We start from the raw sequence: 22,696 nt of genomic DNA on the forward strand, positions 1-22,696 counted from the left end.
ATTAGAAAGGATGCCTTAGGGGATGCTCTAAGAAGGACTGACCAGCCTTTAATCACACTTACTGAGAGCTGATTGGCTCAGGAACAAAGAAGTTCTATTTGTAGATACTTCTTAATGTCATGGGATTTTGAAAAGAACTAAAGCAGGCATTAGATGTGCCTTTGTGGGACTGTTACTGTCAGAAAGAAATTTGGCACTTAATCTAGCCACAAGCCAGGAGAAATGAAAGCCTGCCACGTTGGAGGAGATATTTCCTCTTTCTGAAGTAAGAAACCTCATAATACAAAGCACAGGCCCTGCAGTGGCCAAATCGTGTGTGTCTTTGAGTTCTGCCACACACTATGGTCTCATTTATCTGTGGATTTGAGCCTGCAGGAGGAAATATCATGATCACCATCCTTACTATCCTGTTTTACACTGGTGAGATTTGAAGAAGTGGAAAGAACATTGTAATCTGAGAATTCCCTTGTTTGATATTAAGATCCATATCTCTAAGGAGACCTCAGGAATGCAGGGAGCTCTTGGGAGAATGCAATATGTTGAGAATTTGAAAGACAAATATCTTATATCAAACTCTCTTCCAGGCCTGAATCTGACTCCCAGTACCCAGGTACACAAAGGTGAGTAACTTTCCAGCTGTCCTAACTCCATCATCCTTATAAGGGACAACAGATACTGTCTTATACTTGAAGATAGAGAATGGGGGAGGGGTAAAGAGCTGATCTTGGTGGAGTCTGAAAGGTCCCAAGTGCAATAAGAGGAGTGATATCATGGGACCCAACCTTTGAATTTTTTCAGGAAAACTCCCACCACCCATCCTTTGGGCTGAGCCAGGTTCTATGATCTCTTGGGGGAAGTCTGTGACCATCTTATGTCAAGGGATCTTTGAGGCACAGGAGTACTATCTTAATAAAAAAGGAATGACAAAACCCATATACAGACAGACCATGCTGAAGCCTGGGAGCAAGGCCAAGTTCCTCATCTCATCTACAACAGAGCTCCATGCAGGACAATATTACTGTTATTATGAGAGTACTGCTTGTTTTTCAGAGCACAGTGACATGCTGGAGTTGATAGTGACAGGTAAGAGGATACCCAGGGATCCAATTCCCTTCCACAGCACAGGGAAGGGATACATGGGCTATGTGAACCCTTTGTCATCCTGCCTTCTTCTCTCCTAGGAGTTTATAGTAAACCAAGCCTTTCAGTCTTGCCAAGTTCTGTGGTGACTCCAGGAGAGAACATGACCTTCCAATGTGTGTCATTCTTGGGGTTTGGCACCTTCATTCTAACTGAGGAGGGAGAAAGCAAGCTCTCCTGGACTCATGATGCACACAGACATCCAAATGGGTACATGCAGGCACTGTTTCCTATGGGACCTATGTTCCCCAGCCGCAAGTGGAAGTTCAGGTGTTATGGGTATGACAAGAGCAATCCCCATGTATGGTCAGTACCCAGTAACCCTGAAGAGCTAAAATTCTCAGGTGAGAATGTCTTCATAGAAACAGCTATTTTAAAATGCCTTTTACTTTGTTTTGTCTGTTCAAATGATATGATTTTAACTGATGTATAGCCATTGGACATGGTACTGCAGTTCATAAAGATGTCTTCATGAAAATTCATTATATACTTTGGGTATATTCACTCCACACATCAGTATCTACTACTTTCTCACTTTCTTCTTCTCAGTCTACTTTCCCTTGTAGAAACTTTAATTTCTCTTTTCATGCCAAGCATACATTTTTGGTCTTGTGTATCTATATAAAATGAAAGAAAACATTTCATATAACCTGAAAAAAATCTGAATTTCTTTTATTCCTTTCTTCTGACATATAGTTCTAGCTAAGATATCAAACACTGAATTGAATTAGAATGAAGAGAGTGGACTCCATTTTATTTCTGGTTTTTATCCACTTAGCCACCTCAACAATGTTTGGTTTCATTAACTAACCATTCTTCATCTGACAATGTGCTGTTTTGTCTCCGTGAATTTACATGTGTTCTGTAGTTTCTCTTGTGATTGGTTTTTATATCTTTGGCCTCATCAGGAACAGATAGAACACAAAACAATTATTTCTAACTCTCCCACATTGTCATTTGTTTTTGTCATATGATCCATCTTAGAATATGTCTAATGAACTATTGAGCAGAGTGAACATTTTGCAGGGTTTGAATGGAACTTTCAGCAGAGGTATGGTAGGTCTATTTGATTTACACACAATATCATTGAACTCGGGTGTTTCTTTCTTTGTGTTTCATAGGTTTGATCTGTCTGTTGGTACAAGGGATATATTCATGTCACCTACTTTTATTGTGTTGGAATTAATTGTTTTTACACATAATGTCTAATTCATGATCCTGTGTTGTGATGCATACATGGTTGCAATAGTATTATACTCTTAATTGACCCTTCCTTTAATCAGTATAAAGTGGCTTTTTTTTTTTTTTTAAAAAAAATGATCTCTTCTGGTTACTTTTAACTTGAAGTCTATTTTTATCAAATTTTGGATAGTGACATATGCTTGCTTTTTATAGTTCTTTGTGTTTTAAGAGTTTTTTTTCCCATCGTTTCACCCTGAGGTTTCATTTGCCTTTGGTGATGAGGTGGGTTTCTATGAAGACAAAAGGATCAATTCTGTTTTGTAATCCTATCTGCCAATCTGTATGATTGATTGTGGGATTAGTATCATTATTACTTTAATTGTTATTGAAGGATGTGTATTGATTTCTTTGTTTTGTTGATTCTGTAGTACTTGTTGGTTTCCTACTCTTCATTTCTTCACTGTTTATTCTTTGCCTCATGAAGCATTTATCTATTTTTAGTATGTATTTTTTCTTTCATTAAAACCAGATTTTTCTCACATAATGTATCCTGATTACAGATTGCTCTCTCTCTCTTTCTCTCTCTCCATATTCCAGTTCTTCCCTGACTCTTCTCCCATTTGAATCCACACCATTTATGTCTCTCATTAGAAAATAAATGGGTGTAGTTGACTCAGAGGAATGCAGACACCCACAGCCAAACAATAAATGAAGCCTTGGGACACTTATGGAAGAGTTAGGGAAAAGATTGTGGCCTCTAAGGGGATAGAACCTCCACAGGAAGAATAACAAAGTCAACAAACCTGAACCCTTGGCAATCTCAGAGACAGAACCACCAACCAACGAACAGACACTGGCTGGATCTAGGCCTCCCTGCTCATATGCAGCAGATGTGCAACTTGGTCCTCATGTGAGTCCCAAACAACTGGATCAGGGGCTATCCCAAAAGCTGTTGTCTGTATGTGAGATATATTCTTTTAGCTGGGCTGCCTTCTCTGGCCTGAGTGGGAGAGGATACACCTAGCCCTGAAGAGACTTGAAGTGCTGGGGTGGGGAGAGATACACAGGGAGGACTCTCCACCCTCTCAGAGAAGGGAAGCATGGGAAGGAGTGTGGGAAGGGGTGACTGAGAGGAGGGGCATTGAATGGGATGCAAAGTGAATAAATAGAAAAAATCAAAGAGAAAAACAAACAAAATAAAATAAACAGGATCCTAAAGATTACCAATAAAATAAAATGAACATGGTTCTTCAGGAGGATGGGAATCTACCTCAAGATCAGATATACCACTCTGTTTGTATATCTAAAGGATGCTTCATCCTAATGCTGGCATACTTGCTTAGTCATGTTCATTGCTACTCTCTTTACAATATCTAGAAATTGGAAACAACCTAGATGTTTCTCAACAGATAACTGGATTATGGAAATGTGGTATGGTTACACAATAGAATATTACACAGCTGTTAAAAAGGTGAAATTATACAAGTGATAAGTAATTAGTTGGAATTAGAAAAAAAACCACACTGAGTGAGATAACCCAAACACACAAAGACAAGCCTGATGTGTATTTATTTATATGTGGACATTAGCTTCTAAGTCAATGATAACCAAGATATAAACTGTAGAACTACGGAGGCTATGCACAGAGTGACTAGAGAAGACAAATAGAACACTCTAGAAAAAGTAAATAGAATACATAGTTATGGATGAAGAATTGTATATATGAAAAAAACAGTACAGCTCCATTTTGAAGTAGATAAATTTCTATCATCCCGAACAACCTCATGAATGATTTTTCATAGTGCCTTGCATTCCCACCAACAATGAAGGAATACTTCCCTTGCTCCACATCCTCACAAGTATGAGATGACACTTATTTCATTGATATAAACCCTTCTGGTGAGAATAGGATGAAATCTCAAAGTAGATTTGATTTGCATTTCTCTAACATTTAAAGATGTTGAAATGTTTTTTATTGGATATTGTATTTACATTTCAGTTTTTATCCCCTTACCCCATCCTCCCTACCCAGGAACCTTCTATCCCACCCCCCTGCCCCTGCTTCTATGAGGATGTACCCCATCTACCCCCCACTCCCACCTCTGCACCCTCGAATTCCCTCCCACTCCGTGTCCAGCCTTCATGTGACCAAGGATATTCTCTCCCACCTATGCCCAACAAGGCCATCCTCCCCCACATATACAGCTGAAGTCATGAGTCTCTCTCTATGTGCTCCCAGGCTGATGGTTTAGACCCTGGGGAGCTATGGTTGGTTGGTATTGTTGCTCTCTTCATGGGGCCACAAACCCTTTCAGCTCCTTCAGTCTACTCTCTAACTCCTCAATTGGGAACCCCTTGATGAGTTCAATGGTAAGCTGTGAGCATCTGACTCTGAATATGTCAGACTCTGGCAGACCTCTAAGGAGACAGCTATATCAGGCTCTTGTCAGCATGCACTTTCTGACATCCACATCAGCGTCTACCTTTGGTGACTGTACATGGGATGGATACCCAGGTGAAATGATCTCCAGACAGCCCCTCCTTCAGTTTCTGTTCCACACTTTGTCTCCATATTTGATCCCTTGACTATTTTGTTACTCCTTCTAAGTAGGACTGAGGCACCCACACTTGGTCTTTCTTCTTCATGAGCTTCATGTGGTCTGTGAGTTGAATCTTGGCTATATTTCTTTATTTCTTCCTTGACCAAGTCATCATTGAATAGAGCATTGTTCATTTTCTACATGTATGTGGGCTTTCTATTGTTTTTGTCATTATTAAAGACCTTCCTTAGTCCATGGTGATCTTATAGGGTGCAATGGATTATTTCAATCTTTTTGTATTTCATGAGGCCTGTTTTGTGACCAATTATATGGTCCATTTGGAGAAGGTACCATGAGGTGCTGAGAAAAAGGTATATTCTTTTGTTTTAGGATGAAATGTTCTATAGATATCTGTTAAATCCATTTGTTTCATAACTTACATTAGTTTCAGTGTGTCTCTGTTTAGTTTCTGTTTCCATGATCTGTCCATTGCTGAGATTGGGCTGTTGAAATCTTTCACTATTATTGTGTAAGGTGCAATGTATGCTTTGAGGTTTAGTAAAGTTTCTTTATGTATGTGGGTGCCCTTGCATTTGGGGCATAGATGTTCAAAATTGAGAGTTCATCTTGGTAGATTTTTCCTTTTATGAGTATGAAGTGTCCTTCCTTATCTTTTTGGATTATTTTTGGTTGAAAGTCAACTTTGATATTAGAATTGCTACTCCAGATTGTTTTTTGGGACCATTTGCTTGAAAGATTGTTTTCCATCCTTTTACTCTGAGGTAGTGTTTGTCTTTTTCACAGAGGTGCGTTTCTTGTATGCAGCAAAATTTTGGGTAGTGTTTATGTATCCAGCCTGATAGTTTACATCTTTTTATTGGAGAATCGAGTCCATTGATATTAAGAAATATAAAGGAAAAACGATTGTTGCTTCCTGTTATTTTTGTTATTGGAGGTAGAGTTATGTTTGTGTGACTATCTTCTTTGGGGTTTATTGAAAGATTACATTCTTGCTTTATCTAGGGTGTAGTTAGGTTAGGGAAGTTTTCCTCTATAATTTTGTTGAAGATATTTACTGGCTCTTTAAATTTCAAATCTTTACCCTCATCTATACCTATTATCCTTAGGTTTAGTCTTCTCATTGTGTCCTGGATTTTCTGGATGTTTTGGGTTAGGAGCTTTTTGCATTTTGGATTTTCTTTGACAGTTGTCTCAATGTTTTCTATAACATCTTCTGCCCCAGAGATTCTCTCTTCTGTCTCTTGTATTCTGCTGTTGATTCTTGTTGGGTTGTAGTATGCATGGGTCCTTTTGGGTTGAGGTGTGGGTCCTGACTCTGTCTCAGCACAGGGCTAGGGCCTCTTGTGGAAACAGACGTATGGGAATCTGACTGTGTTTACTCTACACTGGTGCTGAGTGGACATCGAGCTCTGAGAAGCAGCTGGACTCTGCTTGGGTTGAAGGAACATGGTCTGAGGTCTTGTGGGGAGTCAAAGCTCTTGGGTTGGGGGTCCTCTGGCCAAAAGGTGGCTGGAAATTGACTGGTTCTCAGGCTCTTGGGCTGTCAGGTGCAGCCGGGAGGCTTTTGAAGGTCTGAGACCAAAATGTAGGCATACAGGCTGGTGGCTGAAGCTGAAGAGGAGAGGGGGAAGAAGGAGCTTTGGCTGTATCTCACGGGGATGAGAGTCTCACTTGGCTGTGGCTTGGCTGCTTGCTTGGCTTGCATGGGTTGGGTGGCTGGGCCTCTGTTGCTGAGAATGTAGAGATCTTCTGTGGAAGGTTAGTCTGTGGCTTTATAGAAGAAGGCCTGTTCTACTGTTCTTCATGGTGGACCCTGAAGGAAAGAAATAGTCCACGGTCTCAAGTTATTTATTGTCAAGGTGGAAAATGGAGAAAACTATACCCCCAGTATTTTCAGGGCAGGCCTGAGGTTACTTTTTGCAAGAAGGAGGGTCTGGGAAAAAATGTTTAATTAGCTACACCTTCTGGCCTTTAGGTATCTCACTAATATGGAGATCATTCTTGAGGCTCTGTTGCCTGTAGCCACACCCTCTATCTGTGTAGGGGATACTGAACCTTGTCCTGCATGCCTGAAAGTTGCAGATCGATGGAGTTCTGTGACCTTGTGTCAGGAGCCTATGTTAGGAGTCTGGAGTCTGAGAGTGTGGCGAAATGCATGGCATCCCTTTCAGAGTACTCTGCAGGGTCTCCAGCCATCTCCAGCCAGTGCTCAACCACAAACCATGTTTTTCTTTCACGGTCCTACAATGCCTGCATCTATGACTCCTGATCTTTCTCTTGGGTTTTCTATCTTCACGGTTGTCTCCTTTTGCAATTTCTTTATTGTTTCTATCTTTATTTTTAGATCCTGGATGGTTTTGTTCAATTCCTCTGTTTATTTGGTTGTGATTTTCTTTAATTCTTTAAGAGACTTTTGTGTTTCCTCTTTAAGAGCTTCTACCTGTTTACACGTGTTCTCCTGTATTTCTTTAAGGGAGTTATTTATGTCCTTCTTAAAGTTCTCTATCAGCATCATGAGAAGTGATTTTAAATCTGACTCTTGCTTTTCTGGTGTGATGGGGTATCCAGGGCTTGCTGTGGTGGGAGGACTGGGTTTTGATAGTGCCAAGTAGCCTTGGTTTCTTTCTTTCTTTCTTTCTTTCTTTCTTTCTTTCTTTCTTTCTTTCTTTCTTCCTTCCTTCCTTCCTTCCTCCCTCCCTCCCTCCCTCCTTCCCTCCCTCCCTCCCTCTCTCTCTCTCTCTCTCTCTCTCTCTCTTTCTTTCTTTCTGTCTATCTGTCTTTCTTTCTTTTTTGCTGGTGCTTTTTTGTGTTTTAAAAAATTATTATCAAATCATAATTTTTACTTTTTAACACAGGGGTTATAAACACAAAAGTGCAGAATGTGGGGAAGGGCATGACACAGGAGCATAGGTGTTCAGGGGGAGTACAGATATCTTTCAGAACAGGGTATCAGCTGGGTGAAGGTTCAGGGAACCTATGACTCTGCCTATGATTCACTTATCCTTATCTAAGTTGGTACTATCCACCAAGGCTGCCTATTTACAAGGTCTATGACTACTCAGGCTGGTAAATTTCCACAAAAGCTGCCTGTTTACAATCGCTTATAGCCATCGGTTTCAGTGTTTTCCCACAGAGACCCAAGACTTTGTGTTAGCAGGCATATATGTCAGGCCTATTGCTGATTTTAGGCTTATGGCTGATTTTAGGCTTTCAGCAGGGCTGCCCCTGACATCTCCTCTCTTTTCCTTGTGTAGAAGGGCCATGGTGATTCTAATCTTGCAAAGGTGGGGATAGAGGCCTGACCTCCAGTAATTAAAGGGGACATTGTAATGGCTCCAGTCCTCCTGTCGTTGTCCAGTGGTAGCCTTGGTTTCTTGTGCTTGCCTCTCAGCATCTGGTTATCTCTAGTGCTACCTGCCCTTGCTGTCTCTGACTGGAGCCTGTCCCTCCTGTAATCCTGGTTGTGTCAGAACTCCTCAGAGTCTAGGTGTCTCTGTAATCCTGTGATTCTGGGTTCCTGTGATCCTGAGACCCTAGGTTTGTCAGAACTGCTAGAAGTCAATCTGCCTCTGAGATCCTGAAATCCTGATGTGACCAAGCTCCCAAGATCCTGTTGTGTCAGAACTCTTGGGAGTCAAGCTTTCTCTGGATTTCACAGAGGTGGGTAGGGAGCCAGAGCCCTGCATTTGCTCTGGGCACAGTTGCTAGCTGGAAGGAAAGTGTCCTTCTGGCTGGGTGGTGGTTTGTGTTTCCCTGGTTCCTGTGGGTGTAGGTCACATTTACTCTGGGTGTTGGGACAGATGTTGTGGCCTCAACTGTGAGTCGAACTTCCTCTGCGATCCTGTGGTCCTGGGTGTTTCAGGGCACTTGAGATTTGGGGTCCCTCTGGGTGTTGTGGAACTCATGGTGGAGCCAGCTCCCAGGTGGAGGTTCCTGCTTCCCTGGATCCTGGGGGACCCAGTTACTCTGGGTGTTGGGGCAGATGTTTTGGCCTCTCCTTTGATCCTGGGCATTTCAGAGCACCTGAGAGTCAGGCTCCCTCTGGGTGTTGTCCAATACCTCATTTTTATTTGGGTTATTTGGGTCATTGGTGTCTAACTTCTTGAGTTGTTCATAAATTTTGGATACATCTGTCAGATGTAAGGTTGGTCAAGATCCTTTCCCAATCTGCAGGCTGCTATTTTGTCCTTTTGGTAGTGTTCTTTGCCTTACAGTAGCTTTTCAGTTTCATGAGATACCATTAATCAGTGTTGATCGTAGGGACGGAGCCATTGGTGTTCTGTTCAGGAAATTGTATTCTGTACTGATGAATTCACAGGTATTCCTTAATTTCTGTGTTATTATATTTAGTGTATCAGGTTTCATATTGAGGTCTTTGATCCACTTGGACTTGAGTGTTGTGCAGGGTAACAGATATGGATCTATTTGCATACTTCTACATGAAGATATCCAGTTTGACCAGAACCATTTGTTGAAGATGCTTTCTTTGTTATAGTGTATGATTTTGCCTTCTTTGTAAAAAATGTGTTCATTGGTGTGTGGGTTTATTTCTGGGTCTTTGATTTGATTCCATTGATCTACCTATCTGTTTCTATACCAGTATCAAGTAGTTTTTTTTAATTGCTATTGCTTTTTAGTACAGCATGAGGTCAGGAATGTTGATACCCTTGGAAGTTCTTTAATTGTTTGGGATTTATTTTAGCCTTCTGGGTTTTTTATTCATTCATATGTAGTTGAGTAATATGAGCATTTGATGTATGAATATTTTCAGCATCAATATTATTGCTTGATATTCTAATTTATTTTTTCTTGATTTCCCTGGATTTGAGCAAATGTTTATGATAGTTTTATTGAAATAATTTTTACATCACTACTATGAAAAGTTTTACGCTTTTGAATATAATTTGAAGATATGGTCTTTTCACTGTGAACAGGACACTTTCCACACTTTGTTTATACTTTCTCATTAACTTTTCTTAGTCGTTTTAAGGATACTCTGATTCATCTACCTGTCTTCAAGCTATGAAGTATTTCTGTCTCAGTACTTGACCTATTCTATTGGTGTAGTTTTCCATCAATCACTTTATTTGACTTGTTAATTTTTTGCTTTTAGTATTTATTCTTTTAAATTTTTCTTTCTTTCATATCATTTCTTTTTCCACATTTATTTAGTTCTTTATATTTGTCCTTCTGTATTGAATTCCACTTTCATATCTTAAATTCACTTCCTCATTTCATTCACCTGCTTGTTTCACTTTTTGAATTAACTCAAAAGTTTTGTTCATGTCCTCCTCATCTTTTTGCTTAAAATATTGTTTTGAAATTTTTAATATGTCAACTTTATCATACTTACTCAAAACCATTTTGTGGAAACAATAATTTTCAAGGAAATCATGATGTATTGGTTTTTCATGGCTTTGGTCTTTTTAAAAAAACAGGATTTATGAATCTATATAATAATATTCACTTAAACCTGCCTTTAACTTTAATTATTTTAGGAGTTAATGAAGGATTGAAGTACTGTGTGTTCTACTGAGTAAATAAATGGAATGGGAAAAGAAAAGCAGAGTAAGACTGTTGGTTGTACGCTGGAGAGATGGCTCAGTGGGTAAAAATCTTACTTGAAAGTGAAATGACCTCAATTTGAATTCCCCTAGTCCCTACATAAGGCCAAACACATAAATATAACTTACTTGACACCTGGGTTTGTTCCCTAATTCTATACAAATGACATACCATTTGTGTGTCAACACTCATATACTAACACATGTATACAAAATAAGTAAGTACAATAAAATATATCTTTTTAAAAGACTGTGGAATGATAATATATTACTAGAGAAAAATATATGATGCAAAAATAAACATGAGAGCAGGGGAGGGGGATTGAGTAGAGGAGGAACAAGTCTCTTTCTCAATTGATGTTTATTAAGCCAGGCAAAGCTGTACACACCTTTAATCCTAACACTTTCAAGGCAAATGGAGGCAGATCTCTGAGGTCCAGGCCAGACTGCTTTACATAGTAACTTCCCAGACAGCAAGAGTTATATAGAGAGGTCTTGTTTCAAAAACATTTTAAATGAAATTAACAAATTATTGAATGCAAGTGAATAAATTAGAACTGGGTAGGGATTTAGAACCTAAACGTCATCTCTTGCCCGGGTCCTTATTTTTTCCTGGCAGTTCTTCCAGGGCTCTCTGATGGAGTCACATTTGTGTGTAGTGTTTTAAAGGTGGGTGCGCAGATGCTGTGTTCTGGGCACTGTTTCACAGGTATGGTTCAAATAATGGTCACACCTTTGCTCATTGCTTTATGACTTGATTTTGAATGCTGTGCATGCCTCTGGGTATTCCCCACCCCTAGATTAGTTTATAAACACTAGTTCTATTAGTGGGAAGTCCTTCATGATTGGATTGTGAATCTTGTCATACCCCAAAGGAAGTCTTTTCCAATTTTATTTGTTTTGAGATGCTAAACTAAAGATGAAGGCTTTGAGAAATGAAGGCATTTCCCATGCAGAATGACTGGTAATGAGTGTTTGGCAGGAAGAACCTCTTAGCCTTCTACTCTTCTCTCCAGATGTGTCCAGGAATCCCTTCCTCATGGCACACTGTTTTAAAAAATATTAGTCAAAATAAGATAAAATCTTTTAATCATAACTTTTTCTTCATACTCAACCATTTTTTTGTTTTATGTTTTTATACTTATCTGTACATCTTCCATGATAAAAGCACTTGCACATTCATCTATAATAACCATATATGTTTGCATATAAAAATATCCATAGTTACTATTATTTGTAATTTGTTTAATGTCATCCAGTTGGTTGTTATTGTGTGTCCATCTAAATGGATTCTAATATAAAGAAAAATGCTAAGATTTATTCTAAATTATATTTCTATCTATCTATCTATCTATCTATCTATCTATCTATCTATCTATCTATGGTATATTGTTCATGACTACAGTACTTAACTGGGCCAAAGGAATTTAATCCTTCTGGACATAAAGTTATAGGCAATTTTGATCCACCTACATTGCAGCCGGGAACTGAATTCAGGTCCTCTGCCACAGCACTAAGCACTTTTATCCATTAAGCCATTGGTCCATCCTCAAATGTATAAACAGTTTGTTAATTTTTAATCAACTTATCTGACTTTGACAATTCCATATATATTTGTAGAGTTGCCACACACACATACACACACACACACACTCACACATTTCTGTGATAATTAGTTCTTTTTGTCCATTTGACACAAGCTAGGGTGAAAGGAAAACTGAGTTTAAAAGTGTCACCATAACATTTGGAGACAAGTCTGCTGGCTATTTTTGATTAATGATTGATGCTCAGCCCACTGTAGGTGATATCATCCCTGGATTATATAAGAAGGAAAGATGAACAGATAGATGAAGCCTTAGCCAACAGTTAAGTGGTTCATCCCAAATCTTCATGATGACAGTAGCACAGTTATATGCCCCAGCCCACGAAGGATTTGATGAGGCCCTAGGAAAGGGGGCAAAAGAATGAAGGGACAAGAGGCACAAGGAATAAGAGCAAGTCGAGGGTTTGATCAAGCTCTGAAACTTTAATTTCAGGTGGTAGGTTATAAAGACATAGCAAAACAGGAAATTTAGGCAAGGGTCATTGCTTAAGGCTATCCCATTATCATATCCTCATTGCCCAAGACCATCCGACTGCGGTAACTGGCTCCCAGGAAATACCACATGTTCTTTAAGTTCCTGAGTCTGGAGACCCGAGAACGTCCTTTCTTAACCTTGTACTTTAACTGACTAGGTTTTCCAGAACAGCAGGTAATTTCATGAGGTTCTCTTAGAGCAACAGGTAATTTCGTGGGTTTGGCTCTTGGCAGTTATAGACAATAAGAAATCTAGGAAATAGTAAAAGCCTGTTCTCTTAAGCACTTTATTTATTCTATTCCTCTTTCATGGTTCTTAGAAAATATTGAGACCACCAACTCATCGCTAAACATATCAGACCCCCAAACAGGTAAGTAAGTAGTGTAATCACAAAATTGGACAGATAGTCAAGTCTTTTCCGGGTGGGCAGGTACCCTGTATGGTTCACTGATTCTGGACTACAGTGACATCTGTGTCTGAATCACCCAGGCTCATCTATCAAAGATCACACAGTGGAGAATCTCACCAGGATCTCAATGGCTGTTTTGATTCTTGCGGCTCTTGGAATTCTTCTATTTCAGGCTCAGCACAGCCAGAGAAAGAAAGATACAGGATGCGGTTAGCAGGTAAACAATGGAAAGAACAGTACATATCTCAGAGTGGTAAAACAATGACTATTATCTATGCTGAATATTATATGGTTCTAGAGTTAAATCTGGGCAGAGGTTGGATAAACTCTAGAATTGGGAATCTTGAGGGAAGTGACATGATTTGAGAGCAAGAAGATGTAAGGGTCATTTGTGAAGATAACTATTCACCCATTAAACTTGGATATTTCCCCACAAATGAACTTATATTTCCCTGATGGCTCCTTTTCCCCCCTCATCCTTTGCATCTCTAAAGCAGTAACTTTCCATTGTTTTTTCATGTAATTTACTTAACCCAAATCAGGTTAATTACTGAATTTCTTTGTGCATGATACAGACTATTTTTTTAACCCAAACACACATTTAGAGAAAAATATGAAGTAAACTGACAAAATGAGTCTCTAACATGAAATAGCTAAATAAAAAAACATAGGTTAAAATTTTTTTTCTTACCAACATACTTAGCAATACTGCAGAATTGTGATGAGAGATGAATATTAACTCTGTGATAGGAAGAAAAAGGATAACCCCAATCTTCAGCTTTTTGCAATGGGTATGGTTTCTTTTCTTAATTTTTTATTGGATATTTTATTTATTTACATTTCAGATGTCATTCCCTTTCCCCATTTCCCCTCCCTAGAACCCCCATCCTATCCCCTTCCTCACTTTTGCTTTTATAACATTTTAATTACATGCATGTATTAAGGTTAGTTCTAGGTTAAGGGTCTAGCAATACAATAGATGCAAATAGTCAAGGAACAAGCAAGACAATAAATACAAATAGTCAAAGAACAAGCAAGGCAATAAACCCAATTATGTGAACACTCACACAGTCACTGTTTCTAAGGGCTCATCAGGATGACCAAAATATCTGAGCCTACCTGCCTGTCCTAGCCCAAAGTCATTGACATGTCTGAAGCCAACTTCTTTGTTCTAGGCTAAAATTTAGATTCCTGTCTGAAATGACTTCTTTGTTCTAGCCTAATATTTAGATTCCTGCCTAAAATTACTTCTTTGATCTAGACTAAGATTTAGATTCCTACCTGAAATTACTTCTTTGTTCTAGTCTAATGTCAGATTCCTGCCTGAAGCCTACTTCCTTGTTCTTGGCCAATGTCATATTCCTGCCAAGCAGCTCATTTTCTTGTTCTTGGCCCATGTACAATTCTTGCCAAGCAGCTCCAGAGGCTCTCAGTCTCTTCCCTCTCCCTTTTAAATTTTATTAACAAGACTGACCCTATCGTAGGTCATTCTGACAAGAATGTCTTTCTTACCTGTCATGGAATATGCATTATCCAAAGCAATGCACTTCTGTCTGTTTGGTAAAGCTCTATGCAGAATCTTACCTGTCCTTGGCTTGCCAGCCTGTTAATTTAATAACTCTATCTGGGGATCCAGTTTCATGTTCAGGCCATGTACTTGGCTGCCAACATGTTGATTTTATTGAAGAAAAGCTTTGGGCAGGAATAAAAGTATTCCCAGGACAAAAATGGCTAGCATGATCAAGCTATATATGCCATTTTTGAAGCTTGACCAAAATAGAAATACTGACCTCAGGTCATGGGTAATTTAATCTGTAGTATCTACTTTATCAATTCTTCGCAGAGCAGCATTCTTTTTTATTGGATATTTTATTTACATTTCAGATGCCATCCCCTTTCTCCATCCCCCCCCTCGAAAACCCCTACCCCATGCACCCTTTTCCTTTTTGCTTTTATACACTTTTAAAAAATGTTAATCAAAGGCTTTATAAGTTTGGTAATGCTCAATCAGAAGTGTAACCCAATACCCAACCTAGATATATCAACTATCTTTGACTGGTGGAGACACGTGAACATCTGCCTCCATATCCCCACCCCCATTTCTCTCTCTCATCACCTAGCTTCTCCTCTCCTTCTTCTCCTCCTCTCCTTAATCCTTCTCTTCCTCTTGGTACTCCTCCCACCTTAGCTCCTCCTACATATCACCCTTCCTGTTAAAATAAAACTTTTCTTTCAAAATAAAATTAGAGCATAATTATGCCAATTTGTACCAGTGAGGTACAAGATAGTCCTAATACCCAGTCCATCATTTTGTTGACTAACCAGAACCTCTGCCATCTCTCCTAACTAAAACACTTAGTTCTGAACCTGGCTATTTCCTTGGCTTTAGAATGAATGTCAGCTGACGACCATCCACTCAAATCTTTTCTCTCAAGGTAAATAGCCAGGATTGGCTATGAGACTATAAGTTTTCAACCCCGTCAGAAATCCAAAATGACTGAGTTAACTATAATTGTGGGAAGCACAAAGCATAGCTTCTAAAACTTAGCCAATTTATAAATACCACTGAACACGTGGACAGTCTCTATACTACAAAACGTTGGAGCATCTGATCATCAGCCTTCTGGCCCAGGATCATCTGACAGACTTTAGTGCTGCAGAATTACTAAGGGCTGATTAGTAAGTAGATATAATCTAAGTAGATATAATCAGTCAACTATTCTGGAAGTGTGTCCTTTTCTGGACAGTAATTTGTCTGTAGTTGAAAAGAGACAATTCTTGCCTAGTGGCCGTCTCACCACAACTGGAGTAATTCCAATGATGCTCAATTTCTTTTTTTTTCAAGACAGGGTTTCTCTGTGTAGCCCTGGCTGTCCTGTAACTCACTCTGTAGACCAGGCTGGCCTCAAACTCAAAAATCCACCAGCCTCTGCCTCCCAAGTGCTGGGATTAAAGGCATGCGCCACCACCTACAATTTCTTCTTAGAATTCAATACAGTAAGCTGTCAAGAGCAGACAGGTCTCTAATCAAAATGAGCATTAATACAGAAATGATTGTCACGTCAATTCTGTGGACTTCTGATATTTTGAAAACCAACTATCCATGTAAGGTAATCTGGACTGTTATCTGTTAACTCCACTCAGCTATTTCTAAATAAAACATAGAAAACACCCTAACAATAAACTCCATCCATGAAATTTCTATAGTCCCTTAACTCACAGGCTAACCATATCAAATCTGTTAAAAATGTTTAAAAAAGGACTGTGTCTAAGCCTTGTATTCCTAAATGTGTTATACAGGTACAATGCCTATAAGAGTATCAATATTCATCTCACTTTTATATCAATAAGAAGCTCATACCAATGAAAACCTTAAATTTGAAATCAAAGTAAATTTTGTACCATTTAAGAAATTATAACTTTATCTTGATAATAATTGTACAGATTTCTACCAATAGGTTATTGCTATGCAATAAATCCTAGCTAATCCTCCCTATTCCCACAAAACCACTATTTTTCCCTAGAAAGACAGCCCAATATTAACCACCTTAGTCCTCAAGCCCAGGGAATAGGGGTACTGACTCTTCATTAACTTCTTCAAGCTGATTACAGGTGTTGAGATAATAGAAGAGGGGTGGGGGAAGAGTAAATTGATAAGCCTCTGACACTGTGTCTTCACTGCATCCAGCTGGAATTCCAGGACATCAGAGGTTTGAACAGGTCTGCTCAGCTTGCTTGATGAGTAGATACACCAAGGCTGTGTATTCTGCAATATACAATTCTCAAAACAAATTTTAGTATCAAGATAATTTTTTAAAGAGGGCTGACATTTTATTAAAGATGTTGGTTCTAACAGCTTTTCCCCCTCTTTGATTGGATATATTTACATTTCGAATTCCCCTTATCCCATTCACCCACCACCCAGGAACCCCTTATCCCATCCCCCTCCTCCTGCTTCTATGAGGTTGTGCACCCACCTACCCTGCACTCCCACCTTCCCACCCTCAGATTCCCTGCCACTCAGTGTTCAGCCTTCATGGGACCAAAGATCTCCTCTCCCACCTATGCCCAACAAGGCCATCCGCAGAGCAGCATTCTTAAAATTCATAAGCTCCCTATGTATCATTAAAATATTCCAAGAGGTGTTAGGATTATGCCAAATACGCTGCATGTGTCATTAAACTCTTTCCTAATTATAATGACTACTACTGTAAATTTTAGAACTAACGTGAATTCAGTGGTATTCGGCATGACACTCAAATTGGCTCTTTACCCTTAATTTTTGAACCTCTTTCCAGTCATTTGAAGGTAAAGAGCATCAATTGATTCTTCCAAATGCCTATATAAATGCTTTTGTATATTCAACACTTAGTAACATTTTTTTGCTAAATGATTAACAAAAGTAGCTGTCTTAACTTCTTGTGTCACAGCAATTGCAGAAGCAGTGGTGCTAGCAACTAATGTATTTAAAGCTGTTATACCAGCAACAATCAAGCCCACTACCCTTTTGCTTCTGCTTAAAGCCTGACTCATTTCTTCAGTACTTAAAAGCTATTTTTAGAATACCAAGGTTCTGTGATACTCAGGGCACTAAATCAAAAGCTGATTGATTGACCTCCATAACTGACATGCCAGAAAGACTGGTGAGACATGCTGATGCCAGGCCAAAGAATGATGCTGACCTGTGAGCTTGCTGAGTGCCCTGACAATGGTGATTGGGAAGCTGTATTGGACATATATTCCTGACTCACCACTGCTTACCTATACCCCTGATGGGTCAAGCTACCTTACCTCAAGTTTTTAAACCTTGTGGAACAGAGAATCAAAAAAAGAGAAGTTTTACTGACTCTTGTATTATTCTTGAATGTGACCAGTTATTCATAGTCAATCATGGGCTGGTCTAGAAATTAATCCAATATTGGAAATAACAGTCTTCATTTGGAAGTCTGGTTCTGGACATTTTCAGAGACAAAAATGGAAACTAGTTGCAGTTCTCTACGGTGTTATGTTAGCAAGAGATACAGTTGGGGCAGGATCTGGATTTCAAACTGTTGTTAGCAAATGTGTTAAGGTTCTTTTTTTTTTTTTTACTTAACTATCTTTTGTTGATTTGTTTTGTTTCTTTTTTTTTTTTCAAATAAATCTATTTATTTTATATATGTGAGTACACTGTAGTTCTCTTCAGACATACCAGAAGAGGGCACCAGATCTCATTATAGATGGTTGTGAGCCACCATCTGGTTGCTGGGAATTGAACTCAGGACCTCTGGAAGAACAGTCAAATGTTCTTAACCACTGAGCCATCTCTCCAGCCCATGTTAAGGCTCTTTTAATTGTCAAGTTAAAATTACTCTTCTATAGTATGTAATGTAAGTTGCATTGATTGTATACCTTCTAATTGTGTTTGTGTTTTGAAATTGGTGTGGTTTCTATGTGCCTTTAAAACTGATCCAAGAAATCATTGGTAATGAACCAAGAACTTTGTGCAGTTTAGGATTGAAGAGTGGAGTGAGATGAATCAGGTACAGTAATAGCTCATGGCTATAACCTCAGTCCTCAAAATCTGGGACAGAATGATTGTTGTGAGTTCAATGCAAGTCTCTGCTACATTGTGAGATACTTTATAACATACAAAAATATCAATCTTGACTAAAAGAAATATCTCGTTTGCTGTACAGATATTGAGTTACTTCAATCATGCTTAGGATGGTCCACTAGGAATTTGCTCTCCAGTTCATCCAGGGCATACTCTCCCATTTAGTAAGTTCTGAATACCTGTGCCAAAAACTTCCATAAAAATTAAGTGACTCATTTCTTATGGGCCAGGAGTTAAGGTCACTATGAGCCTTAATAGTCTTCACCATTCCTTCCACCACTTTCTATGGGAAACAACAGGTTTAGACTGGTGGAACATTTTTACCCAGTTTCCATAGGCACAAGGCTGTAACACTGGCCAAAGGACCATGACTTTTAGGGTCTCAAGATTTATTTGCTCTAAATCAGAAGTTCACATCTGAAGCCTTCCTTAACAGCTGCTCTCACACTTCTTGGAAAGTTATCAACTCTACAATGAATTAAGATTTTATTTGAGAGATGTGAAAAAAATATATGTGGTAAGAAAGCACACTGGCAGTTAACCACAATGAGAATTTATAGAAACCACTGTTGCTAACTAAAAAAAGGTTCAGAGGGTTTCATGAAGGAGAGGACACTCTTCTTCAAAAATTTCATCTATTATTCTGAAGTTTCTATGAGTTTTTACAGCAACATACCGGCATGACAGGATCTTGTTAACAATGATGTTTGGTGTTGCTTTGAGATAAGACATAAACTATATTTATATTTACATAGAAACTGAGGCTTGCCATGTACATAATAACATTTTCAACAGGGATTAACCTCCTTATAGCTCTATGTAACAGTATCACAAGGATCTTAGAGGTACCTGAAGCTGAGAAAAGGTGAAGTTTCTATTCAACAAATTCATAAAAGCACAGAATTTATATTTATTTATAGAACTCCGATTTTGAGATCAAGTTCCACTTTTTTCAAGTTACTTTTTTTAAATTAAATGCATGTGTTCTTTAGCAATGCCATTCATGTATATAAGGCATTCTGATTATTTTCACCCTATCCTCTTTTATCTCCCTACTATCCATAGCAACTCTTATTTTATCCCTACAAATCTTATTCCATCAACTGTGGTCTTTTGGTTTGGTATGTCATACTGATTTTAACCGAGGCTGACCATGGGTTTGGAACTGTAGAAAATTGGTGGGCTTAGCGGTGGGTACACAACAAAAGACAATGAGTCTCTTTTGACCAGAAGTCATCATTAGTCAATAGATCATGGCCAGAGCATCATGATGAGTTTTTACCTGACCCATAATCGACTGCTGAAAGGTCCAATATTTTATAGTTCAAGTGAAAGCTGGATTGTTCATATTTGCAATGACTGTTATGCCTGGAAGACATAATTTGGCCGTCCTTTCCCCAATTTTCTAAAAAAAGAAGTTATAATGATTCTTGCGTTGTTCTTAAATGTGGCCAGTTATTCATACTAAATCATGGGTTGGTCTAGAAATTAATTCAATATTAGAAATAACAGCCTTCATTTGGAAGTCTTATACTTTTCCATAATGTACATATGTAGGACTATCCACCACAAATCTACAGATCCATGTCATCACTTATCAGGACAGTTATTGTACTAACAGCCTCTATCTCTTGCTACTTCATATGATTCCCACAAATAGAAAGCCAGTTCAAACTTGTTCTTTTAAGTCATAGACCACATCAAACTCTCACGCATTTAGCATGTGCTCCTCAAAATTTAGAAATGATCTCTTTTTTGTTGCTTTTATGCCATTTTAATTACATGCATGCATTAAGGTCAGTTCTAGGTTGAGGGTCTAACAATACAATAGATGCAAATAGTCAAGGAACAAGCAAGACAATAAACAAAGTCCTGAGTGATCACTGTTTCTAAGGGCTTATCAGGATGACCTAAATATCTGAAGCTACTTTCCTGTCCTAGCCCAAAGTCATTTTCATGCCTGAAGCCTACTTCTTTGTTCTAGCCTAAAATTTAGATTCCTGCCTGAAATTATTTCTTTCTTCTAGCCTAAAGTCAGATTCCTGCCTGAAGCACATTTCCTTGTCCTTGGCTGATTGTCGACAGCCATCTGAACATGCCTATCTTGTTTGCTTAAGCTAAGCAGGGCCAGGCCTGGTTAGTACTTGGATGGGAGATCTACTTTTTAAAATAGCTTTTTAATAGAAATAGTTATAATATTTTTCCCTCCACTTCCTCAGGTCAGCCCCTCCCAGACATGGATTCGTACAACCTCTCTGTGTCCTGCCCTACTTTCAAGATCATAACCCCTTTTTTTTGCTCATTATTGTTTTATACACACATATATAAGTACAAATACCCGTATATATTTATGTATATATATATATATGTGTGTGTGTATGTAAAAATACTATAAATAAAATCTGCTGAGTCTAGTCTGGTCTTATTATTTTTGTGTATATGGTTTCAGATAATTAATTCCTCATTTAAAAAATGCCCCTTTTTACAACAAATGGAGACACTCACAGAAAACCACAACTGGACACAATTCAGAGATCAATAGGTCATGGGGATTCTAGCCTTAATAGATGCATTTATATCACAGCTCTTGCATCTATGGAACATGAAAGCCAGGATAACAGGAAATTTTCAGTGAAACAGTTTATTCTAGAATTGTACAGATTTCTACCAATACGTTATGGCTATGCAATAAACCCTAGCTAATCCTCCCTATTCCCACAAAACCACTATTTTCCCCTAGAAAAACAGCCCAATATTTACCACCTTAGTCCCCAAAGCCCAGGAAATAGGGGTGCTGACTCTTCATTAACTTCTTCAAGCTGGTTATGGGTGTTGAGATATTAGAAGAGGGGTGGGGATTAGAGTAAATTGATAAGCCTCTGATGCTGTGTCTTTACTGCATCCAGATGGAATTCCAGGACGTCAGAGGTTTGAGCACGTCTGCTCGGCTTGCTTGATGAGTAGATACACCAAGGTTGTGTATTCTCCAATATACAATTCTCAAAACAAATTTTAGTATCAAGATAATTTTTTAAGAGGGCTGACATTTTATTAAAGATGTTGGTTCTAACAGCTTTTCTTCTTCCCCCCTCTTTTATTTGATATAATATTTACATTTCATATTTTATCCCCTTACCCCATTCCCCCACCACCCAGGAACCCCTTATCCTATCCCTTCTCCTTCTGCTTCTATAAGAGTGCGCAGCCACCTACGCCCCACTCCCACCTCCCCACCCTCAGATGCCCCCCCCACTCAGAGTTCAGCCTTCATGGAACCAAAGATCTCCTCTCCCACCTATGCCCAACAAGGCCATCCTCCTCTACATATACAGATAGAGTCATGTGTTCTTCCATATGTGCTCCTAGGCTGGTGGTTTAGACCCTGGGGAACTCTGGCTGGTTGGTATTGTTGCTCTCCTCATAAGGCCACCAATCCTTTCAGCTCCTTTAGTCTTCTCTCTAACTTCTCCATTTGGAACCCTTGATCAGATAATGGTTAGCTGTGAATATCTGCCTCTGGGTATGTCAGACTCTGGGGGACCTCTAAGGAGACAGCCTTATCAGGCTGCTGTCAGCATGCACTTCCTGTCATCCATATCAGAGTCTGTTTTGGTGACTGCACATGGGATGAATACCCAGGTGGAATGGTCTCCATACAACCTCTCCTTCAGTTTCTGTTCCACACTTTGTCTCCATATTTGCTCCATGGGTATTTTGATGCTCCTTCTAAAAAAGAACTAGGCATTCACACTTGTTCTTCCTTTTTGATGAGCTTCATGTGGTCTGTTAGTTGAATCATTGTTGTTTCAAAATTTTGGGCTAATATCCGCTTATCAGTGAGTAAATACCATGTGTGTTCTTTTGTGATTGGGTTACCTCACTCAGGATGATATTTTCTAGTTCCATCCATTTACCTAAGAATTTCTCAAATTCATTATTTTTAATAGCTGAGTAATATTACATTGTGTAAATATACCACATTTTTTGTATCCATTCCTCTGTTGAAGGGCATCTGGGTTCTTTCCAGATTCTGACTATTATAAATAAGGCTGCTATGAACATAGTGGACCATATGTCTTTGTTATATGTTGGGGCATTTTCTGGGTATATGCCCAGAAAATATACTGAGTGGTATAGCTGGGTCCAATTTTCTGAGGAACAGCCAG

General features: G+C 38.9%; 1 protein-coding gene across 2 annotated transcripts; it reads left to right on the plus strand.

Annotated features, from left to right (window-relative positions):
- The first annotated feature begins 318 nt into the window (after positions 1 to 318).
- LOC143440875 (leukocyte immunoglobulin-like receptor subfamily A member 5) lies at positions 319 to 20,893 on the plus strand. 2 transcript variants are annotated; one of them, XM_076927772.1, is made up of 7 exons: positions 319 to 420; positions 585 to 620; positions 1,051 to 1,083; positions 1,182 to 1,484; positions 12,845 to 12,895; positions 13,015 to 13,151; positions 20,750 to 20,893. In XM_076927772.1, the coding sequence occupies exons 1-6, from the start codon at positions 342 to 344 to the stop codon at positions 13,146 to 13,148; spliced, it is 636 nt and encodes a 211-aa protein (XP_076783887.1). In that variant the 5' UTR covers positions 319 to 341; the 3' UTR covers positions 13,149 to 13,151; positions 20,750 to 20,893. The 2 variants fall into 2 exon arrangements, with proteins under 2 accessions (XP_076783887.1, XP_076783886.1); XM_076927771.1 differs by having other exon boundaries at positions 329 to 420; positions 799 to 1,083.
- Positions 20,894 to 22,696: the final 1,803 nt, after the last annotated feature.

This window comes from Arvicanthis niloticus, chromosome 30 (genome assembly GCF_011762505.2).
Source record: "Arvicanthis niloticus isolate mArvNil1 chromosome 30, mArvNil1.pat.X, whole genome shotgun sequence".
NCBI classification, from domain to species: domain Eukaryota; kingdom Metazoa; phylum Chordata; class Mammalia; order Rodentia; family Muridae; genus Arvicanthis; species Arvicanthis niloticus.